Below are 26,109 nucleotides of genomic sequence, written 5' to 3'. Positions count from 1 at the left end.
CAACTAGGTACATATTCTGAGATGACTTTATATGGATCACAATAATTATAATATGAACTTAACAAACCTACCAAAAACTGTATACAATCTAAAAATTATTACATAATAATTTCATCTACAATTGCACTGCTCTGTTATTGTATAGTATAAAAGTACAGAAAAGTAAATCAATGGTGGCACATTCTGACCTAACCAACCTGTGTGTTTGTGTGTGTTTGTTTAATACCTCAAACATCCGTGCTGCAGTACATCGGACCAGAGCAGATGTGTGGACCACCCCGTACCACAGAACAGTCAGCAGCAGTTCATGGTACACTGGGTTGGCACTGAAATAGTGAGAAAACATGAATGCTGAGAAATATTATGGCAACAAACCATCAAATGTGAGGTCATGTTCTGATACATGTACCAGCAACAAATAAAGGAGCGCCCATACTGTCACTGTCTGTGACATTCTAACAAATAGGACATTGTGTGTTACAATCGTAAAACTATTTTTGTGTGTGTGTTTATCTCACCCCAGCTCTACAAAGGAGGCCTTCAGGCTGTCAAGAGGTGCATGGGACAGAGACAGTGTTGTCATAACATCCTCCAGGAAACCCACCAACAGTTTGCGATCCTCCTCCTTTTCAAAATGATAACATGTTTACATTTTACATTTTATAAATACACTTATGTAAGCATTAAAACGGCAGAGTATGTATTTATTTTTTTTTACTCTTCTGTAAGGGCAGTTTGGCTCCATTTATCATTTTGACTTGAACTGGGCAGCTCTGAACATCTTTTGTTGTCACATACAGCACTCCACCATATTTGCAAGTGCTGGGTTATTACGTGAAGCAAAAATCCAAACAAAACATGTGGTAGAGTGATGTGTTATGCAGTGGATTTTCCCCCTTGACAATGAACACCAAATTATCCTAGGGTTTACACATGATACTATAATAAGACTTATCAGTTATTACATACAAATCTATTTCTTTTTTTTATATATCAGATACATAACACACACGAATATTGCAAGGCACTAATAAAAATAATAGGTTTGGCTGTTGAACTAAACTGCTATTGTGCTCTGAGCTGCTATTGAGTTACCTGATTATAACATGTCAGCACTCCAGTAGCATAGATGGGGACTGTGGCTTTGGTGAGTATACCGTTCCCTGCCGAAGCATCTGATGGAAAGACAAGACCCAAATAAAATAGGTCAAAGGAATAAACATTAAAAATCCAAAAGCAACAAATAAAATATCAAAGAGCTGTTAATATCAAAAATATAATTTCTTGTGGTTACACTGTGGTAAAGATGACTGACACTGCATGCTGTACCGTGGGTCTAAATTATTATTTTTCTGTTACTACACATAATAGGTGTAGTTTGCTAAACTTTTAGGGCAGGGCATGACGAGGTGACTTATAGTTTTCTACTACACATTTGGTGACATGACTGTCATGCAAAAAATGTGGCCCAAGCGACTAACTGTGGTTTTACAAAAAGCTACTAAAAAGTAGAATTGCCATATAAAAGGTCACGATGACCTCAACTCTGACTGTGCCTCACTACAAAACACATTTCATAAATGGCCACAATACCAAAACTAAATCACTTAGTAGGCACCCAGATGAGACCAAGCACCTCTTTTTAACTACAGAAACATGTCTGGAATTAAAAAAAAAAAAGAGGGGAACACCCATAACACACTCCAAATAGCTTGTTTACATCAACAGTGTCTGATTCAGAACTCCACCTATCAACATCCTCTTGTGAGAAGTGAAAGAATTCTACAACACTGTTAGTGTTTATGTTAAAGCCGTCCTTACCAACATTCTCTTCAGAGAGTCGGAGAATCTCCTGGAACTGTGGTTTAACCTGAAATGGTCATGAGAACATTGACATTCACTCTGATACTTCATTCCTGACATCTCCTAAAGAGTCTCTTACAAAAAGTGAAGAGAGAGAGATGGATGAAGTAAACTAAACGACTCCACCATTACTGCTCTGCTCTCTTGAATAAACTTAAATTTTGAAGTTTTACCTTAGTGTTAGTAAAAATCTTTCCAAAGGTGCGACAGAACCTCCAGAAAAAGCGAGAGAACTCATGGACACAGGTTGATGACGTCACATTGATGCGACCCACAATATCTATGAGCTGCGGCAGACTAAGGGAAATGACACACAGATGGAAATGGTCACACATTTTTTGTAACACACTGCAAACAAATGAGAAGAAGACTGAGCAAATGAAAAAGAGTATTTGTGCTATTTATTTTGTTGGGACTGTTAAAAAGTTGACCAGATAAAAAAAAACTCCATGGGGCCCCAGGAGACATAACTACTTTGGGCCCTGTGTGGGTTTTCTATGAGTAAAGGTTCAGTAAAGGTTATTTCTTACAGTTGGTTGACCACCCATAGCAGGCTATCCCAGCCTGTGGTTCCTTCATGCTCTAGCTGGTGATCATACAGTTGCAGCAGGGCACTCAACGTCTCTCTGCTCCCAATGATTGTTGCCACGTCCTGGAGGGGAGAAGCTGGCCTGGGAAACCGGGTCACTGTTGGACCAGAGCAGAGTTAAAGAATAATAGACAACAAAAAATTGCTACAGTAGAAGAAAAATCATACTGTAAGCCCACTCTAAATACATTTGCTTAAGGATATCACTTTTACAAGTGACCTCTGTGTGTGTCAAAATACCTTCTATTGCTGGTATATCTCCTTGGAGTTTGGCTCTGCTGGTGAACGGTGCATTCTGCAGCACCAGTGCAAACAGAGGAGGGATGAGAGACTGAAGGGCCGACAGGAAAACATGAAGCTTGTGTTCATCCAGACTGTGTTCTCCCTGCTACACAAAGAAGCAGCACAGAAGAAGATGAGGTACTGCAATTTATAAACATAGTGACAAGACTTTCCCAGAAAATTAAAAGTAAACATGTGGTCACATTTACCATAAGTAGTTTCTCTATACGTGTCAACAAAGAAGGGATGAGTGCAGTCTGTAGGCTACCCAGCTCTGTGGTCCAGGCAGCAAAGGCAGGGATAAAGACCTGGTGGACTGCACTGACCACGCGCTCGGATGGGTCCGCAAGAGACAGCAGCATCAGCTCAAAACCCTGAAATAAAGTAACAACGTGGAATAAGGACTCATTCACAAGTATATAAAGAAACATAAAAACAAAAAATCCACCAGATAAACACAGGATGGCAGTAGCATTTAAAAATAGCCCCGATGACATCTTTTCCCTACACATACCTGGGAATACTTGTCAGGGTCATCGATGTAACCCATGATAATACCCAGACTCTTGACCACAGCCTCCCTGACCATGTCAGCTTTATCCTCAGCAAGCATCTGCTGCAACATGGACAAAACCAGGGAGCTACGAATCTCCTTCTGCAGAGAGAGAGAGAGAGAATTTATCAAGATTTGTTCATCTATAGTTATATATAATCACTTGTGAGTCCTGTGTGCAGAATAGGATCTTACAGGCAGGTAAGGTGCTAAGGCTCCACAGGATTCTGCCACCAACAATCTCCTCTCTGGATATTTGTGGTTAATCTGAAGGAAGATACATTTAGAGTGTTATTGTTATGTTAGAGAATGTTAAAAGAAATAAAAGGAAAAGAAATTGAAAGGAAGGTAGAGGCAGACGGGAGTGCAGCCACCATGGAATGGAAACAACTCCATATCATCAACATGCTGACCCTGTGGAAACCGCTATTTGTCTTTCTGGGCAAATTCTCAGCCTCCAAACAGCAGGCAGCTGCCGTTTCCATGACAGCAGATTTTGTTTTGTCATAAATATGCTGCATGTGGTGACACAGGTGGCAATGAAAACAAAAGTGCTCTGGCATTTGAGTCAGGGACACCATAGAGGCAGTAAACGCGATTTTCTGAAGCAAAACATGGAATTAAAATAATGAATCTGGAACAAGACACTTAATTTACACTGTGTTTTTTTTAAACAAATACTTGATCATAATACAATAATTAAACCTGGAAATCAACAATTTAAAAAGAAAATGTGCACGCTGTGCATAACTTAAATATATGACTGAGTGTAAGCATTGTTAAAGACCGACTGCATACCTGTTCCCAGCACTGAGGAAGTAGCTCAGCCTCAACGCGTGTGGGACCCACATGCCTCGCAAATGCGACACACCCCGTCAAGATCATTTGTCTTTGGAAAGAAACACACATAAAAAACACTATGTATTATTTAACTCATTGTCTCCTTGTCCTTTGGGCCATGATAGCCGCATCTTGGCCCTTTTTAAAAACATGCACACATACACACCTCTGCTCATCATCCGGCCTCTTTATTAGGTTAAAAAGAATGTGAAGGAGCTGGTCTCTCTCTTTAGGCTCTGGGTGAAGGCAGGCAGTACACAAGATGAGTGGAATCAACTCCTGAAGCAATAAAAAAGACACAGAGAACATATATCAGTTTAGATTACCGGTACTTTGAATGGTTATAGGTACAAAAAAGGGAACAGAGGGTTGGTAGCCAATAGCAGGCCTGCCAATCTATTTAAGTAGCAGGAATAGGAAAGGTGGAGAAGGCATTTACTTAAAAGAGAGAACACAGGAACATCACAGGAGAAAGATACACAAGGGGCCACCTCTGAAAACCAACAGGAGCTTTCAACACCAGTTGAAACAGGCTTACCTGGATACCTTGTTGGTGTTACACGCACAGAATTAGAGCCACATACTATAGAAGCTAAAACTGTACATGCACAAACCCAAACAGACACACACACACTTAAAGCGCTAGATTTTCTCATAAAACTGAGCTCTACCCCAGAGTTCAGACAGAGTTCATGAGAGCTCAGCTGCCCTTGATACAGGGCCTCCATGGCCAAATTGTGGTCAGCCCTACATTCCCGCCACACATACCGAAATTAGAGAGTGCATACAGAGTTAAAAATATTTTTTTTTTCAAACTTATTTTTTTCCAGGAAGATATTGTATTTTTCTGCCAAGTGTTGGATGAATGAGTAAAACCCCAACACTGGACGGACAGATGGACCTAACAGAGAGACGCGGGTAAAGATAGGCTGGGATGAGTCACTCGCTCAGAGCTGGACCAAGCCTCTGAAGTCAGTGCCATGTTGGCCATCATCAAAAAGAAAAAATATGACATTTAAGTTTCAGAAGGCCATTTTAAGTGGTTACATGACGGGTTCAGCATGGGTGAGATCAGTTCAAGCATCAAAAAACAGCAAAAACCTGCAAATTAACTTAAATCAGCAACATTTAAGTGTCAAATCCAATACTCTTCTGCCCTGGCCACTGAAAACAACATACATCTTCACGTTTTGGAGAGTCAACAGCACTGGCCTGATAAAACAAATACAGGAATTCATAAAGAGCACACATCTTAAGATGCCAGGAACCACACTGACCCTGCTCTATTTTGGTGTGAACTACAGTGTTCCTAATGTGAAGGCTCCTTCAGGAGGTTAAACTTCTGACCAGTCCTAGGTAAACATTGTGGGCAGGTAGAGTGGACGAACGACGCCAGGAGGTAGGAACAGGAGGTCTCACGCTTTTCTTTAAACAAAGAGCTACTACACATCACAGTCTAAGAGCTAATATGTAGAAGAGCCAGTGTCACATGGCACCCTCAGGTTTCTCCTTTTATGTGTCTCTTCTTTTAATTATTACAGCATTCAGACATACAATAACTGTCCAAATGTCTACACAAATACTGTACATGTACGCCTCATGTTAGCTTCCTCTTTTTACACTCCAAGATTTGCACTTCCGTACAGCACTGGTTCTACTTCTTCTCTAAATGATCTGTTGTTGACTAATTCATTGATTTAGTTGTCATCTAAATAGACTGTCCATGAGTTTTGGTTCCAGTAGTTCATTAAATATCAGGGAAGTCAATCAGTAGAGCAGTATAAGCTTTATAATGACTTTTGATAAATATATTATGAAATAAAAAAATGGTCACAAGTCTTTTTTCCCAGTAAAAGAACATTTAAATACAAAGAATGGAAATTTAATGTAAGTGCAGTCCTGCCTACTGAAGAAAAACATGAGGTTTAATGATTTACTGAGTCTGATAATACGGCCAGGTGGCAGGCAGAGTCTCAATGTATCATGTTACCGTTTAAAGTCAAACACCTTTTGTTCTTAAGTGGGTGTCACATTCAAACAACTAAAGGTGTGTCTCCAAGTTTGTGGGTGTTAGAACGCTTCAAGTTCCAAGATGGAAGTGTGAGCAGCTGTGTGTGTGTATACAATGTCACAGTCGGGGAATCTAACGGACACAGTACAAAGTCCACACCACTCAAGAAGAACCCGAATCCTTCATGTTCTTCTATCTGCTGCTTTTTGGCCAACGTCTTTTGTTTATTTTGATTCTAAAAAGATTAGCTTCTCCATAACTGCCTGTGGTTGATTTAAACTACATAACCATGGTGATATGCAAAGCAGCCTGGGCTCATCCAACCAGACTTACCTCTTTCAGACACTCTATTTTTCTGTCTTATCAAGTTTCAATACTGTATACAAAAATCAGGCACATTGTATTTGTGTACACATGAACACACAGAGACACGAATTGCATGCAAACAGATATGTGTAGACAGAACACCTGTGCAGGTATCTGCACTAGAGTCATGGATGTTAATCCCTAATTTATTTTAAAATCTTGTTCCGTAGAAGAAATTAGCACTATTAGCTAAATACTATGGGTGTATTTGTTTCTGAATGATGTAAAGAAATAACACCATTTAAAAAATGAGCCGTTTCATCTTTTCAAGTGTTTACAGTTGCAGCAATTAAAAAAGACAGGCAACCAATCAGCATAGGAGAGTGAAGATACCACTGGATTGAAAAGCCATACAATACAACATGACCCACCTAAGGCTAAAACTGCTTACCTTAGGCCAACATTGCATATTATATATATATATATATATATATATATATATATATATATATATATATATATATATATATATATATATATATATATATATATATATATAGATTTATATTTTCATTAAAAATCAATTTTCCTATTTTATTTTAAGACCAGCTAGCAGAGCAGTCATTTCATCTGTTTTCAGAAATGACAAAAAATACTAAAATGTAGGAAAAAATACAAATAAATGGAAGGTCCATGCCTAAGTGAAAGCGGTTGTAGCTGAAAGTGCTGGCCATTTGTTACATACATCTGATCTACAGGTCATGTGAGAACCATGCAGATGAGTGCGTGACAGACTCACCTGGCAAAGATGCGCAACCATTCTCTAGAAGAGAGGCATGCATGAGAGTGAGAGAATGAGTGAGACGAAAAAGAGAAGAATAAAAAATAAAAACCAGTGAAAGGCAAAAGGACAGCAAATGTAAGTGGCAGACAAAAACAGCACAGAAGGAATCGATGATGACCGGTGAAAACAAACGGCATCATAACAGAAGGTGAAATTTACAATCAATAGATGGACACAAGTCAGCTGGGCATCAGCAGGTTAAAACTGCATGTTTCTTTTAGTGCTTTCACAAATTCAATTTGGTTTTATGGCAGAAAACATAATATACAAAAGGGTAAAGGTGCTTCATGTAGCTTCATTATAATAGTTTGGAGACGTTCATTCACACAAACAGTACTGACACCAATTAGACTGTTGCCAAGAAGACTGGCAGCCCATGTGTGAGTATAGTTTTGGGAACACATTGGCACACACCAAGAAAAGGGTGGTGTTCTTCAAAAACAAACAGCAAAAACTCTCACAAAAGCAGCGGGTGAAATGAAAGAGTCACCAACAGAAAGAAAAACATGTTTATCCTAATTATGCAAATTTACTTTTTTAAAGAGTGTTCTGGTGATTATGGTACATGGCACTGAGCCCACAAAGTAAATTGCATGTAATATCTTGACAATAATTTGAACTGACAACTGAATCAGTTTAGTATTCTGACATAGCACCTTCAATCCCACCAGACTTTCCTATAAAACTGTAGAGTCTGGATGAGAAATAGTGTAGAATTTAAATTTTCATCCTGCTTAGCCTTGCTGCTCTGTGTGTATCTATTGGACATCAAGACAAGAAGCCTATGATGGTAACAATAATGTGGGGATACACGGTGAGAGGAGGAGAAGAAGAGGAGCAGCACAGGTGGGGTTACCTCTCGTTTAGCTAGAAGCACATTAGGGACGATGTGAGGGAGACAGCGGCCCAGCATTAGCATCACACTCTCCTCGCTGTCTGCGATACGGGACACCTGGAAACAAGAGAGGCATTATAAACCGTCGCTGATCTAAATGTAGAGCTGTTATAGAATGATGAGTGTGGTGCTGACCTCTGCGCCCAAGCGGCTGTCGGAGCACATTCTGCAGAAGGACAGCAAGGCTTGCTGAAAGGCCGGAGATAATTTCCTGGACACCACAAACAACAAAAAATTTGCTTACACTTAGTCTGCAAAATGTAATCTGTAGACCAGTGAATGATTGATGCCTGGGCTCGGCAACGTTGCCAGTATAGCTGGCAATTTCCCATGTAACTGTTGTGCCCTTCAATTAAATAAAATAGCAGCGGCACAAACATTTGTGGCTAAACTTTCTGACTCTATGTGCTCACTATAGAGCACAGAATTCAATTGCCAATTCATTAGTTGTTGGCCTTCTAAGTTTACAGCGTGGGTGGGATCCAGGTAAGAAATGTTTGAACATGTCCAAAAACCAAAAGTTCAATCCCCACTAGGCCTGCTGTGTACTCTGAGGAAATGAAGCAAATGCCAAAACCTACAGTTTCACTGAAGAGGGCAGTCATGCACCTAATAAATGCAGCTTTATGGGGATTGCAGGTGCGAAAAAAAAACTGCCAACCACTGCCATCTGGTGACTATGTTCAGTAATTACACTGAGATGGATCATTTTTAGTACAAAGTTCATGCACCTTACAGTAACTTTTTTAAGTTTTAATTGATAGAATCTCATTTATACCCCACAAATATGAAGCAAAATTGAAGATATTTGTCACAAGGACTGTCAGATTCTGATTATTCTGATATACTATATTGATCAATGCAAGAAATTGTACCATGTACATTTGTTTTATTTAATATTACATCTTTATCTTGCACATTTCTTACTGATTAAATTCCCACTCACCTGTTTGGTTTATCAAACTGGACAGTTGGTGGTTTCTTGAGCTTGTTGTGGGGCTGTGATATGGTCTGAGTAGAGGAGGGGTCCGGGTCGTTTTCAGATTCTGAAACTCCCCGCATGTCCAGATATTGGCCATTATCTGTAGGAGGCTGAGGCTAAAAGTAGATGTTACAATAAGTGGGTCAAACTTTGCACAATGCATTTCTAATGCATGTCTAATACATTTAAACTCAAACCCTTTTGCACTACATATTTTAAACACACCACCACATACCACAGAGAGAGGGTCAGTGGAGCGAGCGGTGGTGGTAGACGAGGAGGAGGGGTTAGATGTATTCTGGGAGCCCAGGTCCAGAGTGGCTGGAGGTGGTGAGGCAACTGTTCTCTTCAGTGTCTGAATCTCACTGTTGGGAAAGATGAAATAAAAAAAGTTTGGCAACAAAAGATACATTCTTATTTTTACAGAGCAAGTCCATGACAAAAGAGCAGCTTTGTATCAGAGCAGTTGTTTTCTGTAATGTGATGCAGCGCTTGGTGGAATTTGTGGTTCCACCTCATGGCCTGCTTTGGTTTTAATGTGAACTGAGGATCTGAAAACATGTCTGATTTTTTATGGATGTTTTTCATGTTGTAGTAAATACCTTTTCGGGATGATGGAATGCTATGCCTCAGCCCTATCTTATATAAAAGTGTATGAGAAAAAAGTGATGCACTCAAGCACCCACCTCTGCAGTTTCTTGATCTGCTCAGCCAGGCTCTGTTTCTCATTGTTGAGGAGGCTGATCTGGTACTCTAACTCTTGCACGACTTCTGTCTGTTGCTATAGAGGAGTTATGTCAGAACCTTATCATTATAAGCAAAGCATGCAACTGAATCTTTGTACATCACCAGAAGAAGACACGGTTGGCAGGTTCAAGTCAAAACGTACACACCTGTTGTGAAAGGTCGAGTTTTTTTGGAGGGTCTGGAGCAATGCAGTTTCCTGGAAGATCTCCCAAATCCACCCCTACCGACACATCAACTGTGTCCCGGGGCGAAAGGAGGGGGCTACCGCAGTTCCTGTAGAGCTGCAGCAGGTCGGGGGGTTTTGGAATGTTGAGGCCGACGTCATCCCACAACTCAAAGTCCTTGAAACGGAATACAAAAATGATTAGACAGATATTCATGTGTGGCTGAGATGGAGTTGTCTTCTATGTAGTCCTAAGCAGGATGCAATGCAAGGTTAGGAAAGGTTTACCTCCTAATCTGCCTTAAAAACACAGAAAAAAAAACCCCATCGAAACAGATACAGACCAAAACCTATAATATATATCTATCGTTCAAAATCTGGCAGCCAGAAAAAGCTTTACCTGATCATCGTTTTCATCAGAGAAGGTGATGGATGAAAGTTTGTATTCATTTTTCAGTAAATATTCATTCACAAGGAAGTTTAAGGCTCTTTTCTCCAGTGGGCGTATAGGCTCCTGAGATAGAAAGGAAAGAGAAGATGTAAAATTACTCACTGAGGGCCTACAAGTGATGCTCTCACAGGGGTTTAAAAAGAACACATCTAATCACTTTGGTTCATTTTAACGAAGGAGAACAATTCACAATTCCAACACTAAGATGATCCCCACCTGAATTTCAGGGCTTGATTTGAAGTTTTTTCTCTCCTGAGAGGGCACTTCGCTCTCTGAGAAAGTGAGAAGATGTTAGAGGTTTAAAGGATTACAGAGTATTACTAATCTAGAAGAATTCCCTCAGAAACAAAGACAGAGAGCTGTAACTAAAAAGGTTCAGGTGGAGAAGAAGTTAAAAGTACGCCACACCTGCTGCCTGAGTCAAGTTGGCGCGCAGAGCCTGAATGGTCTCCTTTGCTTTCCGTAGCTCAAACTCCAGCACTGGACAGGAAGTGACAACACACACACACAGGAAGTGCATCCAACCAAAGACAGGGAACAAAGAAATAAAACAAGATGGGCATGAAAAACCAAACAACAACACAAAAGATCAAAAGATCATAAAACAAAAAAAGGATGCATGCAAATTATGGGTCTGAGAAACGCATGCAGCAGAGGATCATGGTAAAGCTGGCAGGATGTTTGTTTGACAGGTGTGTGTGATGTGTTGAGACACATCTCAATGACAGAATTTCCTGCCCTTGGTTCCTCCCATCGCTGCACTGATGCACCTGACTTTACAAATGGGAGTCCAAATGCATTTAAATTGTAGCTGAGGTATGTGACTCCATTACAGCTACTGATATGCATCTTTAATATTCTAGGAGCTGTCTGACACAGGTTTTTTCTAGGCAAATGCCTCACTAGGAAGTAATTTAAACATTTGGTTTCAAGCCACTCAAATGAAAGCCTCTTGCTCAGGTTACTTCTTCTTAACGAACCAGGCATTCATACATTGAACAGCACAGTTATAAACAATAAAAAATAAGACTCAGAATATAATTGGCTACATACAGTCCTGCTTACATTAAAAAGGTTTATAGTAGCACAAGTAAGCCGTTTTTGATATATTACACAAAGGCAGTAGAGTAGATGCTATTGGTAGTGCTAAACTAACACTGCATAAAGGAAAAGAACACACAAAAAATCTTACGACACGTTAGATTAAAAAATAAACACACGCAAAAAGTAATAAGCGATGGAGCAGGAAAACTTTGTTGCATAGCTGTGCACTGAAAATCTGCTATTTGATTTGATCCTGCTTTATTTTTTTTAAATAGATAAAGATTGTTCAATGGGTGCTGTGGTAAGTTTCACACTTTTCTTATTTAAAACCAGCATGGAGTTAGAAATGCTATGATGCATCCTATTTCAGTTCTCTCGGTTTAAGAATAAGTGTGAAAGGAAATGTCATCAATACAAGAGTAAAACCACAGATTCTGACCCAGCAGATCAAGAGTGCACAGGATGCAACCGCAACAAAATGGAAAACCAAGAACTGAATAACGGGGAGAGGGGGGGAAAAAAAGCAAAAAGCTAGTCTGGATGGAGTGACTTGTCCAGTATTTCACTGGGGTTTGATCAACGTCAGGAGAAAGCCAGAAAACCCAGAGTCAGACAGCTGGGGGCAGTCATCTTGGCAAGAGGAGCAGGTTGAAAGGGATGAGAGTGGGGATGGTTGAAAAGTGAAAAGAGGAAGGGGAAGGTGCCAATTTGGTAGAGTGGGCAGTGTGTGAATAGTAGTCATTACAAAAAGATGCATAATTTGCAGGTGTGAGGTGGAACCAAAATCTCTGCTGCATGGTTTTACTTGTACCTTTGCTATGCAATACTATATCTGTTTTATCAACTGATAAAAGCCCCAAACCATAACCCTGCTGATTCATGGTTTACATTTTAGGCGTATCCACTTACATTACTTCAGGCTTTGACATTTACAACTTGCATTAGTAATCTTATTTCTTAAGGTACAGTCCAAGCTTTGCCTTCATGTACAGCAAGAAGCATAAACATAAAAACATAAAGCATTTAAACAGGTGCAGTGCACAATTCAATAAATCTGTTTTTTAGTTATGGACTGGGGCTGTTTTGGGATTAAAACTTACCGAACAATTAGGTGGTGGTCTACAAAAAGCAATGGTGGATAATATTAACCACCGTAATATGGCACAGTGTACATTGCTAAAAACATGTTCATGTCAGTGTTAATAGGTGAAATCAAAACTAGATGTTGAAAAATATGCTTTGTGTATTCTGTGCTACAGTATATATTTGTTGTTCTTTAGTGAACAGCATAAAAAATAATTCTCACATTCTCAACATTTGAGAAGAAACAGCATGGTCACAGCTGAGCAGCTGCTTTTAAAGTCAGTTGTGTGTGATGATGCTGCACTGGTGTCAGATACAACTGTTGATGTGTGTGACTAAAGCTATCTGATGGTGTGCCATGGGGAAGGGGGAGTGTGATTTGAATGCCGAGACAGGTCCCACACCAAAAATACCACAGACTGACACAACAGTGTGACAGTAGATGGGAGGAGGCGTGAACATCTCAACCGAATTATAGGAAAGAAACACTGCATGTAGACACAGGAATATAAGGCATTATTTTGTGAAAAATGTTTGACACCATGTGATAATGATATTACTCTCATAATTTCTATGGGCATCTCCTGTTCAGTCCCTATCAATTATCCTGATCTTTATTCACAAGGTAAGCTGGGTGTCTTGCTTTGAGCCCTGACAGTATAGGTCATCTTACCTGCCACCCGTTCGTCTGACTCTCGGTTGCCGTCATCTGAGTAACGTGCAAAGTCCAGAGAGTCCAAGGTGCTGATGCTGCCAGCTCGATCTGAACAGAGACACAGAGACAGCAGTGAGACAACTATGCAACCATATAATCAAACAGTTAGATAATCCTACAATCAAGTAGCTTACAGAGCATAAAAATGTTGCAATGAATTATTTAAATCAGTGGAAATTACTGCTTACATGCTACTCTTTGAATGGGCATGAAAAGCTTGCACCTTTTACACAAGTCAGTTAACAACAGATATCTTTAAAAAACTGTGTGGGAAGGTTATACTGTAGCCTAAAAACAAACTCCACGTAAGAAGAAAAACATCAATCATAAAACACAGAAACACCCATTTCCACACTAATACCTCCAACCACAAGCTTACAACCCAAGTACAGAATTACCATTGTATCAAAGCTGATAATAATAATACTCGTATTTCACTGTGGTAGGCTGCCCTGGTAGCTTTGTCAATGGTGTTTGCTTTCTTTCCACTGCAATGCAAGCGCAAGATTAGCCTATTTGTTCTCTGATATCAAGATACAGTAGAAGGTCAGGCCAAATGTACCCTATGTGGCCTAAAAGCAATGTCTTAGCAAAGCTAAAGAGCAGCGACTAATGAATCAGACAACATGACTGACACCCATTCATGACCCTGGCTGTTTACTGCAGTACAAACACACTGCATGGTGAATGCTTATTTTTAAGTAAGCACATACACACAGCATGTTATATCATGTGCATCATGTGCAAATGTATGACCATGCATGCGTTCACATAGCACACACACCCCAGTCCTGTGACTGCAGCGTGAGAGTGTTTCTGTGTTGACTGTGTCTATGTGTCATTGTTCTGTCAGGCCGATGTCAAGTTAACTGCTTTTCCTGTGGAGCATGCTTCTAACAGTCTTTGCTTCCTGGTGACGTGAGAGGATTCCTACCCCAAGTGCCTGCAGTCCATATGTAGACACAGTGAACAATGGGGTTTTCAGACCAAAACTTAAATGTGCCAGAGATTCACAGATGTCTTTTGTGTACGAGTCCCATATGCAAAACTATTTCTTGCAGGTCAGCTTTTCAGTTCTGTGCCTGTGGCACATACTCTGTCTGGACTCTGACAGATGTGACACTTTTGACTGTGATCTCCTCAACACCTGCTGAGTTTAAATATATAATTTTTCTGCTTGGGTAAAAAGAGGAGGACAAAGAAGCTATATCTTAAATCAGGAGAGGTACATGAGTTCAGATCATTACATAAAGATATGTCTAAAAAGTGCTGATATGACTACAGGAAAAGAATGGACAGGTGCTAGCCAACAAGCTCATTTAATTTAATGGAAGGGACATTTTGGCATATATATTCATAGAACTTTATAAGGCGGTGCCTGAGATGGAATGAAATGATGGTGAACAAATTATAAAGGATGCAAAGACAGAAACATAAAACTGAATAACAGATCATAAACTTATGATTCATGACTACATGAAGCAAACTCTAACATACAGCAATAACCCTTGTTGTAATTGCACACCACTATTAGAATGCACACCCGTGGCCCAAATACACTGACATGTACATGCAAAGAGTTGCCTGCATACGATAGTGACTTATGAACAGGCATCCACTTGAAGCCAGAATAACAAGAAGCCTTGCCAGTACTCCACACTATCATTAATCACCCTCACACAATACCAGCTCCCTGCCCCAGACAGAGAAAAGGATAGAGAGCATATGAAGTTGGGCCAAATAATATTCAGTGCTACTAGTTGGGGCTGGTCAGAGCAGTGTACATATATGTACGGCTGACCTGGATTATCAATGTGCCAAATTTACAAAGGCCACAAAATGTGGACACAAATAAGCTAACCTGTTACCTTAATATTTGACACATTTAGTGCCAACAACAATCAAACTTTCACTGTCTTGACTTATGTGGTGCAGCAAACAAGACTGCCATTAAATCTGTGTTATTAGCAACTATCTGATACCATTGATGAAAAGCTTTCTTGCTGCAAATTAGAAAGGTGGTTAGAGATGCCTTGCTGTGTCATCTGGCTTAGAGCAAGAGCTGCAGATGCAGCTTGTGACACAGTCATTCTTACATTGGCTCCCTGCAATTAACTGCTATGGCCAGTCATTACAGGTTGTGTGATCTGTGATGATCACATTACTTACATTTCTGGTAAGTTAGGGGTTAGTTGTTTATGTTTATATTTTGATTTTTAACAGGTCATAAGATACATATTAAAGTTATTCATTGTAATTAACGTTTAATAATTCATAGTCTTTTAGGATCATATTGCCAACAGCAAGTTATTACTTGTCTGAGAAACAGCTAGCAGCTCTACTAACAAGAAAAGAAAGAGTACATGAAAACTAGGATCTGCTCATGCTTCAACAACTACTGGCATGTCTCTTAATGTTGCAATGCATCATAGGAATAATCCAAACATGATGATCATTCCAGTGTTCGCATGAGCTTCATTTTCGAACTTGGGATCTGCTGAAATTACTCCACAAGTGATTCTCTGTGTTTAAGTCACATACAATCTCCAAACATGCAATGCACATATAGTATAGCTATATGATCTCTCTCAACACAGCCAGTATGTGAGGCCAAACGAAAGGTTTTGCTATTCATATTTCGTTCCAATGGAAAGCTTTCATGCTTTGCCACAGAATGTTATGGTAACACTACGCTTCCTGCTCTAAGGCAGGCTTTATTTATTGGTGGCATGGGCTGTCACTATGGTTACCATTTGCATGCCATGTGTATTTATGCGCCCAGCCTCTTTTCAGCCACCATGTACAGGTGACGCTTGTTGCATAAAAAAATCCCTGTAGATGAAGGTGTTACAGATATACACCATTCACCAGTAAAGTAAAATAATATTTATCATTCTGTCCTGTGTTAATATTGGTACACAGCTTTTTGTTGTTGCCTTTCTTACTACTACTTTTATCCTGACCTCTGACCTCTCTGTGGTCTAAAGAAAGGGTTGGTTTCCTGCGGTGCTCAATTACACTAATGCGATCACTACAGGTCTGCAATAACATCAACACGTAACCGTAAATAGTCTTCATCTTTTTCCAGCAAGTACATGATATAGTTTAACCAATTCAAATGTATTTGATGCTAGAGTCTGACCGCTGACACACAAAACCTGTTTGTCTAAGAGCCGGAGGGGCAGGTGCAACAAGCGCATTATCTCAAGATCGATTCCAAATGTGATGTTTTGAGCTAACGTTAGCTAGCTAGTGGGCTAACGCCGAGTAACACATTGGAGACAAAGCTAACGGTCGGCTACATGACTAGCACTAATGTTACTTACTCAGTGGTCCTCCGGGTCCGAGTACCTGGTCTTTGGCAGGTGGAGTGCCGCTCTGCCGCTCGAAGTTACCAGGGTTGGAAAAATAATCCCTCAGTCGCGGAAGCTCTCTGCCTGCTTCCAGCAGTTCAGTGTGAAACTCCAGGGCCGTGAGAATATATTGGTCCCGTAATAACTGAGCAGCAATGACATCCACAGATACTCGGCTCTCGGCACTGCCTGCCATAGCAGAGGTGGCCGCGGCCGACACAGAGATGCCCTCGCCACTGGGGCTCGTCCGGTTGCTAGACAGCAGGAGCGTTGGAGGCTCGGCGTCCGCAGGCGGAGAGAAAGGATTGCCTGGCGGTGGCCCTGGCGCCCCGTCACTCGGGCTTCTCTCTGTGTCAATTGTCTCATTGGGACGCCGTTCAGCCTCCTCCTCAGAATCACTGAGATTGAACGGGTTGACCGACGCCATTTTTGCACTATAAAGATTTCTAGCAAACTAAGCTAGCTAAGCTAATCAGACCCGCTTCTTCCTGAATGGATATTAAGCTAGCCACGGTTTGGTAGGTGGCTTTGACCAGGGGGAAAGAATCGGACGCTGTGATTGGTTTATTTTGAGGGACGTAAGCCCAAAAGCCCGCCTCTGTTATGGGATATTAGAATATGATTGGCCACGCTGAAGTGAGTAGGAAAACAGGGCAGGGCACATTTGACAGCTAAGTCTTTTCAAGGAAACGTGTACCAAAAACAAGACAGGAAAACAACAAGCTCTTTGCGCATAATATTAATAACAAATCATGAGAAATTTCTTAATATTATGTTATGAGATATACGTTTTATTACAAAAATTGGTGGAAAGAAAATGTAGTTTAACTACACTACCCACAATGCAACCGTAACACGCACATCAACAATCAACGTCAGAGGAACAACAAGGAAGTAAATTGTCATGGTGCCTGTATTTCTTGTACTAATCTCATTAGAAAGAGGGGAGTTGGTTTTGTAAATGCACGCTCTTAAAGATTACTTTGATCTTGTTTAGCAAAAGTGTTCCTTAATCGTTCGGGTTGTCTGGGTATTTAATTAACTTCGAAGACGAAATGGAAGTTGAATCAGTGTCTCTAACAGGTGAATGGATGATGGTACATAGATAGTTCCGCTCTCCCATTCATTCTTTGACTACGCAGCGTCCATCGTTTTTATGGTCAGATTCCGCCAACATTACGTGCAGGTAAGACACCCAAAAATGTAACTACTCCTTTTCAGAATGTTTAACTCAAAGACCATTAAAGTCATATGAAATAACGTCTAAAGTCATTATATATGGACCTTAATTAATGGCATATGGTAAAGGAAGGATTATCCCGACCTTCAGAAGCCTTTGGCTTAACTGCTATGTTATTATGAAACCTTCCTGCTTAACTTTACCTAACTTCGTAATCTTGAATGTAAAGACATATAATTATGTGCCCTTATTTGACTCGGTTGTCCTCACATTCTTCTGATAAGTAAAATTTTCTCTCCTGCAGCTCAAGGAACCACACACAGAACCAGAGTGGTGGTGACAGTCAAAATGAGGATGATCACCTTCTTCCTGGTTGGACTGACAGTCCATGTGGTCTTCTTCCTCTCTATCTTTGACATCTACTTCACTTCTCCCCTGGTCCATGGCATGACACCCCAGTCTACTCCGGTTGCACCCCCTGCATCCAGACTGGTGTTGGTGGTGGCCGATGGCCTCAGGGCAGACAGTCTTTTTACAAATGGATCATCCAGAACCCCATACTTGAGGTCAGGAAAGTCATATTAAAGTTATGAAATTATCCAGTATGTATTTTCAATTTGTTTGTAGTGTGTGCTTATTGTCATGCTTAATAACTCATGTGTAACTGCTGTTTGAGTGAACACATGTGTCTGTTTACTAATATCAGGAGTGTAATTGAAGACATGGGTACTTGGGGTGTGTCACACACACGTGTGCCTACTGAATCACGGCCCGGTCACGTAGCTCTCATCGCAGGCTTCTATGAGGATGTCAGTGCTGTTGCTAAAGGTTGGGTCACACTATGTTTTTCTGTATACAGAATAAAGAACTAAGTGGACAATCAGCGTGTAGCTGTGTTTTAAACCTACAACTACACACTAAACTTCTATTGTCTGTGACACATTACTTGTTTTTTGTGCATGTTCTCAGGGTGGAAGGAGAATCCTGTAGAATTTGACTCGGTGTTTAATGAGAGCAGACACACCTGGTGCTGGGGGAGCCCTGATATCCTGCCTATGTTTGCTAAAGGTACACAAATGCGTGCAGACACAAACATAACAAAACAGAAATATAGTCAATAGAAAATCTCAGACCTAAATCAGATTTTTACGTAAGTTACACATTTATTGACTGAAAAATCAGTGTTATGATGTTTTTGATGTCTTATTACAGCTTAAACGTTATGATATATCAGAATAACTAATAATTCAACTAATTCTAATTCTCTGTTCTTCCAGGTGCCACTGGAGACCATGTGTACACACACACATACCCAGCAGAGGAGGAGGATTTTGCCTCCACAGATGCCTCAAGGCTAGACAGCTGGGTGTTCACCCAAGTCAAAGTAGGGGAATGAAAGAAAGATGATTGTTTTGATTGATCTGTAATTAATAACAACTGGATAAGCCAAACAGTATGTGATTGCTTACAGATATCTTAATCTTTTTTTTCCTAATAGTTTTTCTTTAGGTCAGCAAAGACTAATGCTACTCTGAAGGACAGTCTACTGGAGGATAAGAATGTCTTCTTCCTACATCTGCTGGGCATTGACACCAACGGACATGCTCACAGGCCAATGTCACAGTGAGTGTGTTACTGTATATCTTTAACAGGCCAATGTCAACAGTAAGTGTGTTACTTTAAATGTCTCCCAAATTCGCCTTCACTGTGTGTTTTTTTTGTCTTTTGTCCAGGGAATACCTAGACAATGTTGGTCTAGTTGATGCAGGTGTAGCTGAGCTGGTGTCCATAGTAGAGGACTTCTTTGGTCAAGATGGCAGAACAGCCTATGTGTTTACCTCTGATCATGGCATGACAAACTGGGGTATGCTACTCGTTTGGTAACATTTTAATTCTCTACTGCCTGCGTTTTCTATTCTTTACATGTTTGTGTAAATGCTCCTCAGGTTCTCATGGTGCAGGCCATCCCTCTGAGACTCTCACCCCTTTGGTGGTGTGGGGAGCTGGGGTTAATCATGCTCAGAGAGTCACAGAACCCCAGCCATACAGTGATGGGTATCTACAAGGTACTACTAAGCAAGTCATGTTTTTAGCTTTAGTTTTATATCCAAGGTTTTCCTCCAATGCTTTATTGAGTCTGCATTGTTATTTGTCCTACTGCTCTCCTAGGCTGGAATTTGGAGCACCTACGCAGAGTTGATGTCAATCAGGTCAGTGACACAGCAATTACACTTTTTCTTATACCTAAACAACAAAAATGCGACATTTCTTTTACTATTTTTTGCAGGCTGACATTGCTCCACTCATGGCTTCTCTCATTGGGGTGCCCATTCCTGTCAACTCTGTTGTAAGTTCAGAGATAAAGTATTAGTGTGACCTTATAAAGCTGTGTGAACAGTGCAAACAGTCTACTGTACTGTTTTGTAAGTATCTAAGTCACTTATTGACAGTCCTGTTTTGTGTTTCTAGGGTGTATTACCTCTTCTCTACCTCAATAACACTGACCAGTTCAAAGCAGAGAGCATGTACACTAATGCTATTCAAGTGCTGGAGCAGTTTAAGGTATCTGTACATTTCTTGGTTTTGTACGTTCGTTATACTACATGTTATTAATCAGCTAGGGTGACTGGGCTGCATTTGTTTCTTTGTAGATGAAAATGAAACAGAAAAAGGAAACAACCTTGTCTTTTCTCTTCACCCCCTACCAGTGAGTATAACAAGTAAATGGCTCATATACAGCAAGTAAATTGAGAACAGAAGATTACTTTAGATTATAGATTATTGGAATTGCATCACCTAAAATGAAATGTATGAGTTGGTTGAGTAGATTTAACTTAGATCAGATTAGACTTTTGGAGTTTTTTTTCAAATACAGACAATATTTTCAAGACTTTTAAAGACTGCTTTGTTTCTCTGCTTCTCAGACTCCTGACAGAGTCAAAACAAGCTGAATTAATCCACAAGACTAGAATACTGATTCAGCTGGAGAAGTATCAGGATGCTGTGAGTACCTGGGAAAAGATAGTTTGCGTCTTATACCAACACTGTAGATACTATCATGGCCAGCCATACCCATTTATTTGAACAAAAAGTCTCTCTGTGACGTGTGTGGAATCCCACCACTTCCACTCCCCATCACAGCCTTTTACTTTGCAGCAAAACTGACAATAGTCATTCACCAGTGTACTTACTTCCCTGCACATCATTTTGAATGTTTTTTGGTGGGAACTGAGTCAGACTTGTTCAAAATAAACAGATCATCTAGTGTTTAAACATACTGATGACAATATTGCTTTAAATAAGAGCTTAATTATTAGCTGATGTTGCAGTAAGTTTAATGCTAACACCAAGGAAATATATTACATATGCTGTCCATGGTAACATTGTTAGAGTTTTTCCAGTATTATTTCCTTTTCCTCTTTGCCTTATTTAACCACCTTATGTCTTATACCTCCTGTCAGATTTCCCTGTGCCAGTCTCTGATATCCCACTCACTGGAAGGCCTGGTCTACTACCACACCTACGACAGATTTTTCCTGGGTTGCAGTGTTGTGCTGGGATTTGTGGGCTGGACATCCTATGTCATCTTAGTCATACTGAAAACTCACGCCAGCCTCAACAGACATCCTAATCTCACTAAACAGGTTAGAGCATACAGCTGAGTTTAATCCCTATGTCTCTACTGCTTAGGGCTTCTTCCACCAAAACGAGTTTATGAAACTTGAATGTCTCACTGAGTTGGTGTCGCTTCTCTTCCGTGTGTGCAGATTCAAAGTCGTAACTTGGCGAGGCTGTGTATGTGTGTGGCAGTTGTGATCACTTCATTCCTGCTAATCCAAAGAAGCCCAATTACCTACTATATTTACTGCCTGCTGCCTGTCCCTGTATGGTACTCTGTTCTGAAAGAGTGAGTATCATATTTGGAAAATGTAGACCATATAAAAATTCTGTAGATCAAAACTGGCATTTTTACTGAAAAATGTTATTTAGTATACTATTTGACTATTTTACTCTTTTAGGTCCGGAACTCTGAGGAATTTGATTCAGTCAGCTCCCTCTCTGCCACTGTGGAAATGTTTTGTCTATTTTGTCTTGGTGGCGTTTGGTATCGAGCTACTGGTAGGTGTCTTTCAGTTTGTCATGTCTATAGTAAAAGTTGCATTTTTGCTTCAGTACACAGGAATAAAATTACTCACCGGCCTTTATCTGAACTCCTTGTAGATATTAAACATTGTTTTCCAGTGTTAATTGTCCAGTTGACTGTGTGTCTTTGCTGACCCCAGGTGGTGAGTTTCTTCCACCGCGCCATGCTGACTGTAGGTCTGGGAGTTCTCTCTCTGTGGCCCCTCCTGTCAGGTCTTTTCAGAACGGCCAAGGTAACTGTCACAGATCGTGGTTCCTGCAGTAAAGTTCATAAAGCAGAAAGAGTTAGGCAAATAATAATTTCTGCATATTTTGGGAGAGCAGTGTGTCTCCAGGAAACTTGTTAACAGAACATGGAGTCTTTAATAAATGGAAAGTAAACATGGAACAGAAATTTCCCTGATCATGAATAAAACATTTTATCCAATAATTTGATCAATGACTGAAGCTATTGTGAGTCGGTTCTAACTAAGCTTTCAGTTTACACTTTTACACTTTAGTGTAAAGTTATGTGTCCTCCTTGCATTAAGATCAAGGCCATTTGCAGTTTTAACATCCTGTAACTGTCTGTGTGCAGTTGCGCTCATTGAGCTGGTTTCTGGGTTGTCTGTGTTTGGCTGCTTTCCCCTTGATGCCTGTTGTGGGTAGAGAGCCTAACATACATCTGGTGTAAGTACTTCCTTCATTTGCTTACATTTATCAAAATGTTTACCGCAATGTCCCATTGTGGCAAAACTCAAAAGCCAAATTTAGGCTGGATGATAGATTTTCCTCTTCAACTCACTTGTGAAAAAAAGTCACCAAACACAAAATGAATACAGAATTTGAATAAGTGGTAAACTCAGAGAGCATTTAATTCAAATAATCTGCTAAATAATGTGCAATAATAAATTGTATGTCTTCAAAATTATGGTGAATCATTACATTACTTTCTTCAGTACTTGTGCAGGTCTGCTCACTCTCTTCACTTCAGCCTGTTACCTCTGGTCATCGCAGCAAAGGACAGTACTGCACACAAGTGACAGATATCAGTTTGTGGCTCAGGTAATTACAGACTATATGTGGGTGTGTGTGTCAATGCATTTACTAAAATTACTTTTCAAACACAACAGATGCTCCATGTGGCTGTTTGTGCATACGTGCCATCCCTCACACACTCTAGCCTACAACAAAAACAGGGGCTGCCGCTTCTTAATCAGATCATCAGCTGGAGCACATTAGGTAGGTGGATGTAACTGAGCACACAATACGTGGGATGTTGCTGTGTTTAGTATCATGGAAAATCACAGACGGTTATAATCATGTTTGTGCATATTAAAAATGTCACACTGTGACACAACACGTCTTTGCTATCTCCTCTCCTTTCTCAGCATCCTCTATATTTGTCCCTCTGCTGAGCTCCACACGCCTCTTCTATCGACTCCTCAGCATCCTCCTGTCTCTCACATCCACATACCTCCTGCTCAGCACTGGGTAAGACAACATGTAGTGAAAGTTTTACCGCTGCAGCAACAAGGCTAAAAAAAAAAAACGTAGAGTCTTAATAGATGTTTCTGTTTACTTCCACTCAGGTCAGAGGCCTTGTTCCCACCTGTGTTATCTTGGTTAATGTTTGTGTGGATCAACATTGAACAGGAAGCCTTGCTTGCTCAGGGCAGACAAGAGGTACAGACATTTCGTGTTTCCAAATATGGATTGTTGGAGCAACCTGAATGAGATGCAATTTTCTATTTAATGGAGGCTTGATTGTAGGCTGTTTACTTTTTAGTAGAAAACTCCAGCAACATACCAAGTCCAAGTTGTCAGCAACAACACTTGAATCTCGTACAGCCATATGAACAGATTTAAATAGATTTCCACTGTTTCCAATATTTCTGCCCTTTAAACACCAAACAAGTTGTACTCACAATAACATGCTGTGACCTAAAGAGGATGAATACAAAGCTTTACATACACACACAGTTTTCAGCACTGAGTTGTTTGTTAACAGGTTTGTGGCTATGATTGTTTTTTTTCTTCCAGTTATCAACTATTGATTTCTCTGAAAACATTGATATCACCAGAATCCGCCAGCTGAAGTTGGATGACATCAGAAGATCATATTTTTTTGTATCCTTACCAGTTCAAATGTCACCCAAATAGACCATCTTACTGCAGTGTGTCAGGTCTTTCCTTGACTCCACGTTGTATTTAGGTCTTTTTTATAATAACAGCTTTTTTTGGCACAGGAAACATTGCATCCATTAACAGGTATATACAACTCTATATCAAGATCGATATCAATCATGTGTGTCTGTGGGGGGATGGGGGGGTAAATGTCTGGTATCACTGATGCTGCTATTACTGCTGCTTTTTTAATAGCCATGTCATTTGAATACAGGAAGGAAGTATGTGATCTATAAAAATGCAGAACACACTGAACATTTTTTTTTAAATGTAACCTTTGTATTTTTTTGTTATATGTTTACTTGCACCAAACAGTAAAAAATCTACAGAGGTGTATTTTCCTCTCCACAAAATAGATTTGATGTTGTCTAAACTTTATCTGCTTCTCTCTCTGTCTATTTCTAGTTTTGACCCAGCGTCTGTTTATTGTTTCCTCACGGTTTTTAACCCTTTCATCATGGGGGGGCTGATGATGTGGAAGGTACGTTTGTACACTTGAATTTTTCTCAGAGTTTCAAAGAAGGGGAAGTCTAGCACTGTGTGAAGAGTGATACTTTTTGTTGTCCTGATGCTGTCGTATGAAATAATTCTGCTATTTTAAAACCTGGGCCCTCTGTTAGCACTCTTCTAGCTCTATATGACACTATTTGTCACTGTCAGGCTTCAATTAATAGGTGTCTGACAACACCATTATTTTCTACACACTTGTAATTTGCAACAAGGCGTGGTAGAATAACAATAAAAGTTACTCATCGTCTGACCTGCTGCATTGATCCTTTACCCCATTGACCTTTTTGCACTTATCTTGTCTATCACTGCCTCAATTCTAAAGATGATTATCAGAAAATTACATTTCTCTAGACATGCTATAGACAGAATTGTAATTTCCTGTTTTTTTCTTCCAGGTTATCATTCCATTCATCATAGTAATGTGTACATTTGAGACCATCCAAGTTACAACACAGCTCTCATCACGAAGGTAATCTCTCGAAGAAGCCTTTTAAATAAATACTAACAAATGTGTTGCAGCCATGGGTACTGAAATCATGCTCATTTACTGTGATTACTATCATAATCTCCTTGGTTTCTTGTTTTCCAGTTTGTTCCTCATTGTCCTGGTTATCTCTGACCTGATGGCACTGGTAAGGCCTTTCTTCTCAGTTTAATGCCCAAGAGTTTGTAGACTGTGTGAAACCTCACCCCAACGTTTCACTGGCCTGTTTTCTTCCCCTCAGCACTTTTTCTTCTTGGTGCAGGACTACGGTAGTTGGTTAGACATTGGTACAAGGTAAGCTACGTAGAAATGAACAGGACATATTTACAAACAGTGCCTGCTTTACATAGTATCACACCTCAATGTGGCACACTTATTTGTGTTTCAGCATCAGCCACTATGTGATAGTGATGTCAATGACAATCTTCCTGATGCTGCTCAGCGTGCTCACACATATTCTCACTTCAAGAAGGCTCAAGCTGTGGAAGAGAACAAAGATGCACTTCCCTTGAACAACAGTGAGCTGTTTGTGTTTCAGATGTCACGTTGCCCTCGTTATCCTGTTTTTTAGATTACAGTGCAAAACTACATATAAACAAGTAACCAAAGACTTTCGCACAGTATTGTATTCTTTTGTAAAGATATGCACAGTGTCTGTTTAAAGCATATTTTTTTATTAATCATTGATGTATTTGACTAAGGATACTTGAATATTTTACTGTGACTTAAGCCTTTGCCAAGGATGTGGATTTATGATCTACTGGAGAAGGGTGACTTGTTAACCTCTTTGTAACAATACTTCCTGTAAAGCTGCCTAAAATGCATCATTGTTTGGAAGGGAAGGTGTGTTGTTTTAACTTATTGTGTCTAGCTGGTGTTCTAGTAAAAACTGTACTGACTGCAAA

The 26,109-nt window shown here is 40.1% G+C and overlaps 2 protein-coding genes across 7 annotated transcripts in view; one reads left to right on the top strand and one right to left on the bottom strand.

The window, feature by feature from the left end:
• Positions 1–17,244, bottom strand: part of relch (RAB11 binding and LisH domain, coiled-coil and HEAT repeat containing) — a 25,380-nt gene extending 8,136 nt beyond the window's left edge. For 3 of the 5 annotated variants that reach the window (XM_028432471.1, XM_028432472.1, XM_028432475.1), the window contains exons 1-24: positions 16,695–17,244; positions 13,327–13,416; positions 10,935–11,006; positions 10,743–10,798; positions 10,476–10,589; positions 10,059–10,253; positions 9,852–9,946; positions 9,401–9,530; positions 9,130–9,281; positions 8,319–8,394; positions 8,145–8,240; positions 7,244–7,267; positions 4,294–4,406; positions 4,086–4,176; positions 3,483–3,554; positions 3,249–3,389; positions 2,944–3,108; positions 2,693–2,840; positions 2,394–2,550; positions 2,037–2,160; positions 1,822–1,870; positions 1,096–1,175; positions 519–625; positions 227–326 (exon numbers count right to left, since the gene is read on the bottom strand). In XM_028432471.1, coding sequence (XP_028288272.1) covers positions 227–326; positions 519–625; positions 1,096–1,175; positions 1,822–1,870; positions 2,037–2,160; positions 2,394–2,550; positions 2,693–2,840; positions 2,944–3,108; positions 3,249–3,389; positions 3,483–3,554; positions 4,086–4,176; positions 4,294–4,406; positions 7,244–7,267; positions 8,145–8,240; positions 8,319–8,394; positions 9,130–9,281; positions 9,401–9,530; positions 9,852–9,946; positions 10,059–10,253; positions 10,476–10,589; positions 10,743–10,798; positions 10,935–11,006; positions 13,327–13,416; positions 16,695–17,148 — 2,901 coding nt within the window. In that variant the 5' untranslated portion in view covers positions 17,149–17,244. The remainder of the gene's footprint in view (positions 1–226; positions 327–518; positions 626–1,095; positions 1,176–1,821; positions 1,871–2,036; positions 2,161–2,393; positions 2,551–2,692; positions 2,841–2,943; positions 3,109–3,248; positions 3,390–3,482; positions 3,555–4,085; positions 4,177–4,293; positions 4,407–7,243; positions 7,268–8,144; positions 8,241–8,318; positions 8,395–9,129; positions 9,282–9,400; positions 9,531–9,851; positions 9,947–10,058; positions 10,254–10,475; positions 10,590–10,742; positions 10,799–10,934; positions 11,007–13,326; positions 13,417–16,694) is intronic. The other 2 variants (XM_028432473.1, XM_028432474.1) reach the window with 1 other exon arrangement.
• Positions 17,205–26,109, top strand: pign (phosphatidylinositol glycan anchor biosynthesis, class N). 2 transcript variants are annotated; one of them, XM_028432476.1, is made up of 30 exons: positions 17,611–17,628; positions 17,793–17,907; positions 18,206–18,467; positions 18,608–18,729; positions 18,871–18,969; positions 19,179–19,285; positions 19,400–19,524; positions 19,635–19,765; positions 19,848–19,967; positions 20,071–20,111; positions 20,189–20,248; positions 20,371–20,463; positions 20,553–20,608; positions 20,826–20,904; positions 21,363–21,545; positions 21,669–21,808; positions 21,921–22,020; positions 22,185–22,277; positions 22,622–22,713; positions 22,983–23,088; positions 23,157–23,265; positions 23,415–23,517; positions 23,616–23,709; positions 24,067–24,153; positions 24,239–24,294; positions 24,616–24,691; positions 25,116–25,189; positions 25,310–25,352; positions 25,446–25,498; positions 25,593–26,109. In XM_028432476.1, exons 3-30 carry the CDS (start codon positions 18,250–18,252, stop codon positions 25,714–25,716), a joined length of 2,784 nt encoding a protein of 927 aa, XP_028288277.1. In that variant the 5' UTR covers positions 17,611–17,628; positions 17,793–17,907; positions 18,206–18,249; the 3' UTR covers positions 25,717–26,109. The 2 variants fall into 2 exon arrangements, 1 of the variants encoding a protein (XP_028288277.1); XR_003672387.1 differs by lacking the exons at positions 25,116–25,189; positions 25,310–25,352; positions 25,446–25,498; positions 25,593–26,109 and having other exon boundaries at positions 17,205–17,907; positions 24,108–24,153.

Source organism: Parambassis ranga, chromosome 20 (genome assembly GCF_900634625.1).
Source record: "Parambassis ranga chromosome 20, fParRan2.1, whole genome shotgun sequence".
Classification (NCBI taxonomy): domain Eukaryota; kingdom Metazoa; phylum Chordata; class Actinopteri; family Ambassidae; genus Parambassis; species Parambassis ranga.
This window is presented reverse-complemented; position numbering and strand designations above follow the sequence as displayed.

Bases quoted from the DNA above. Each gene is read 5' to 3' on its own strand.
- pign (XM_028432476.1), top strand. From the start codon at position 18,250: ATGAGGATGATCACCTTCTTCCTGGTTGGACTGACAGTCCATGTGGTC. The intron at 22,714-22,982 runs GTAAGTACTTCC...TACTTTCTTCAG, and splicing joins GAGCCTAACATACATCTGGT to TACTTGTGCAGGTCTGCTCA. The intron at 25,353-25,445 runs GTAAGGCCTTTC...TCTTCCCCTCAG, and splicing joins TCTCTGACCTGATGGCACTG to CACTTTTTCTTCTTGGTGCA.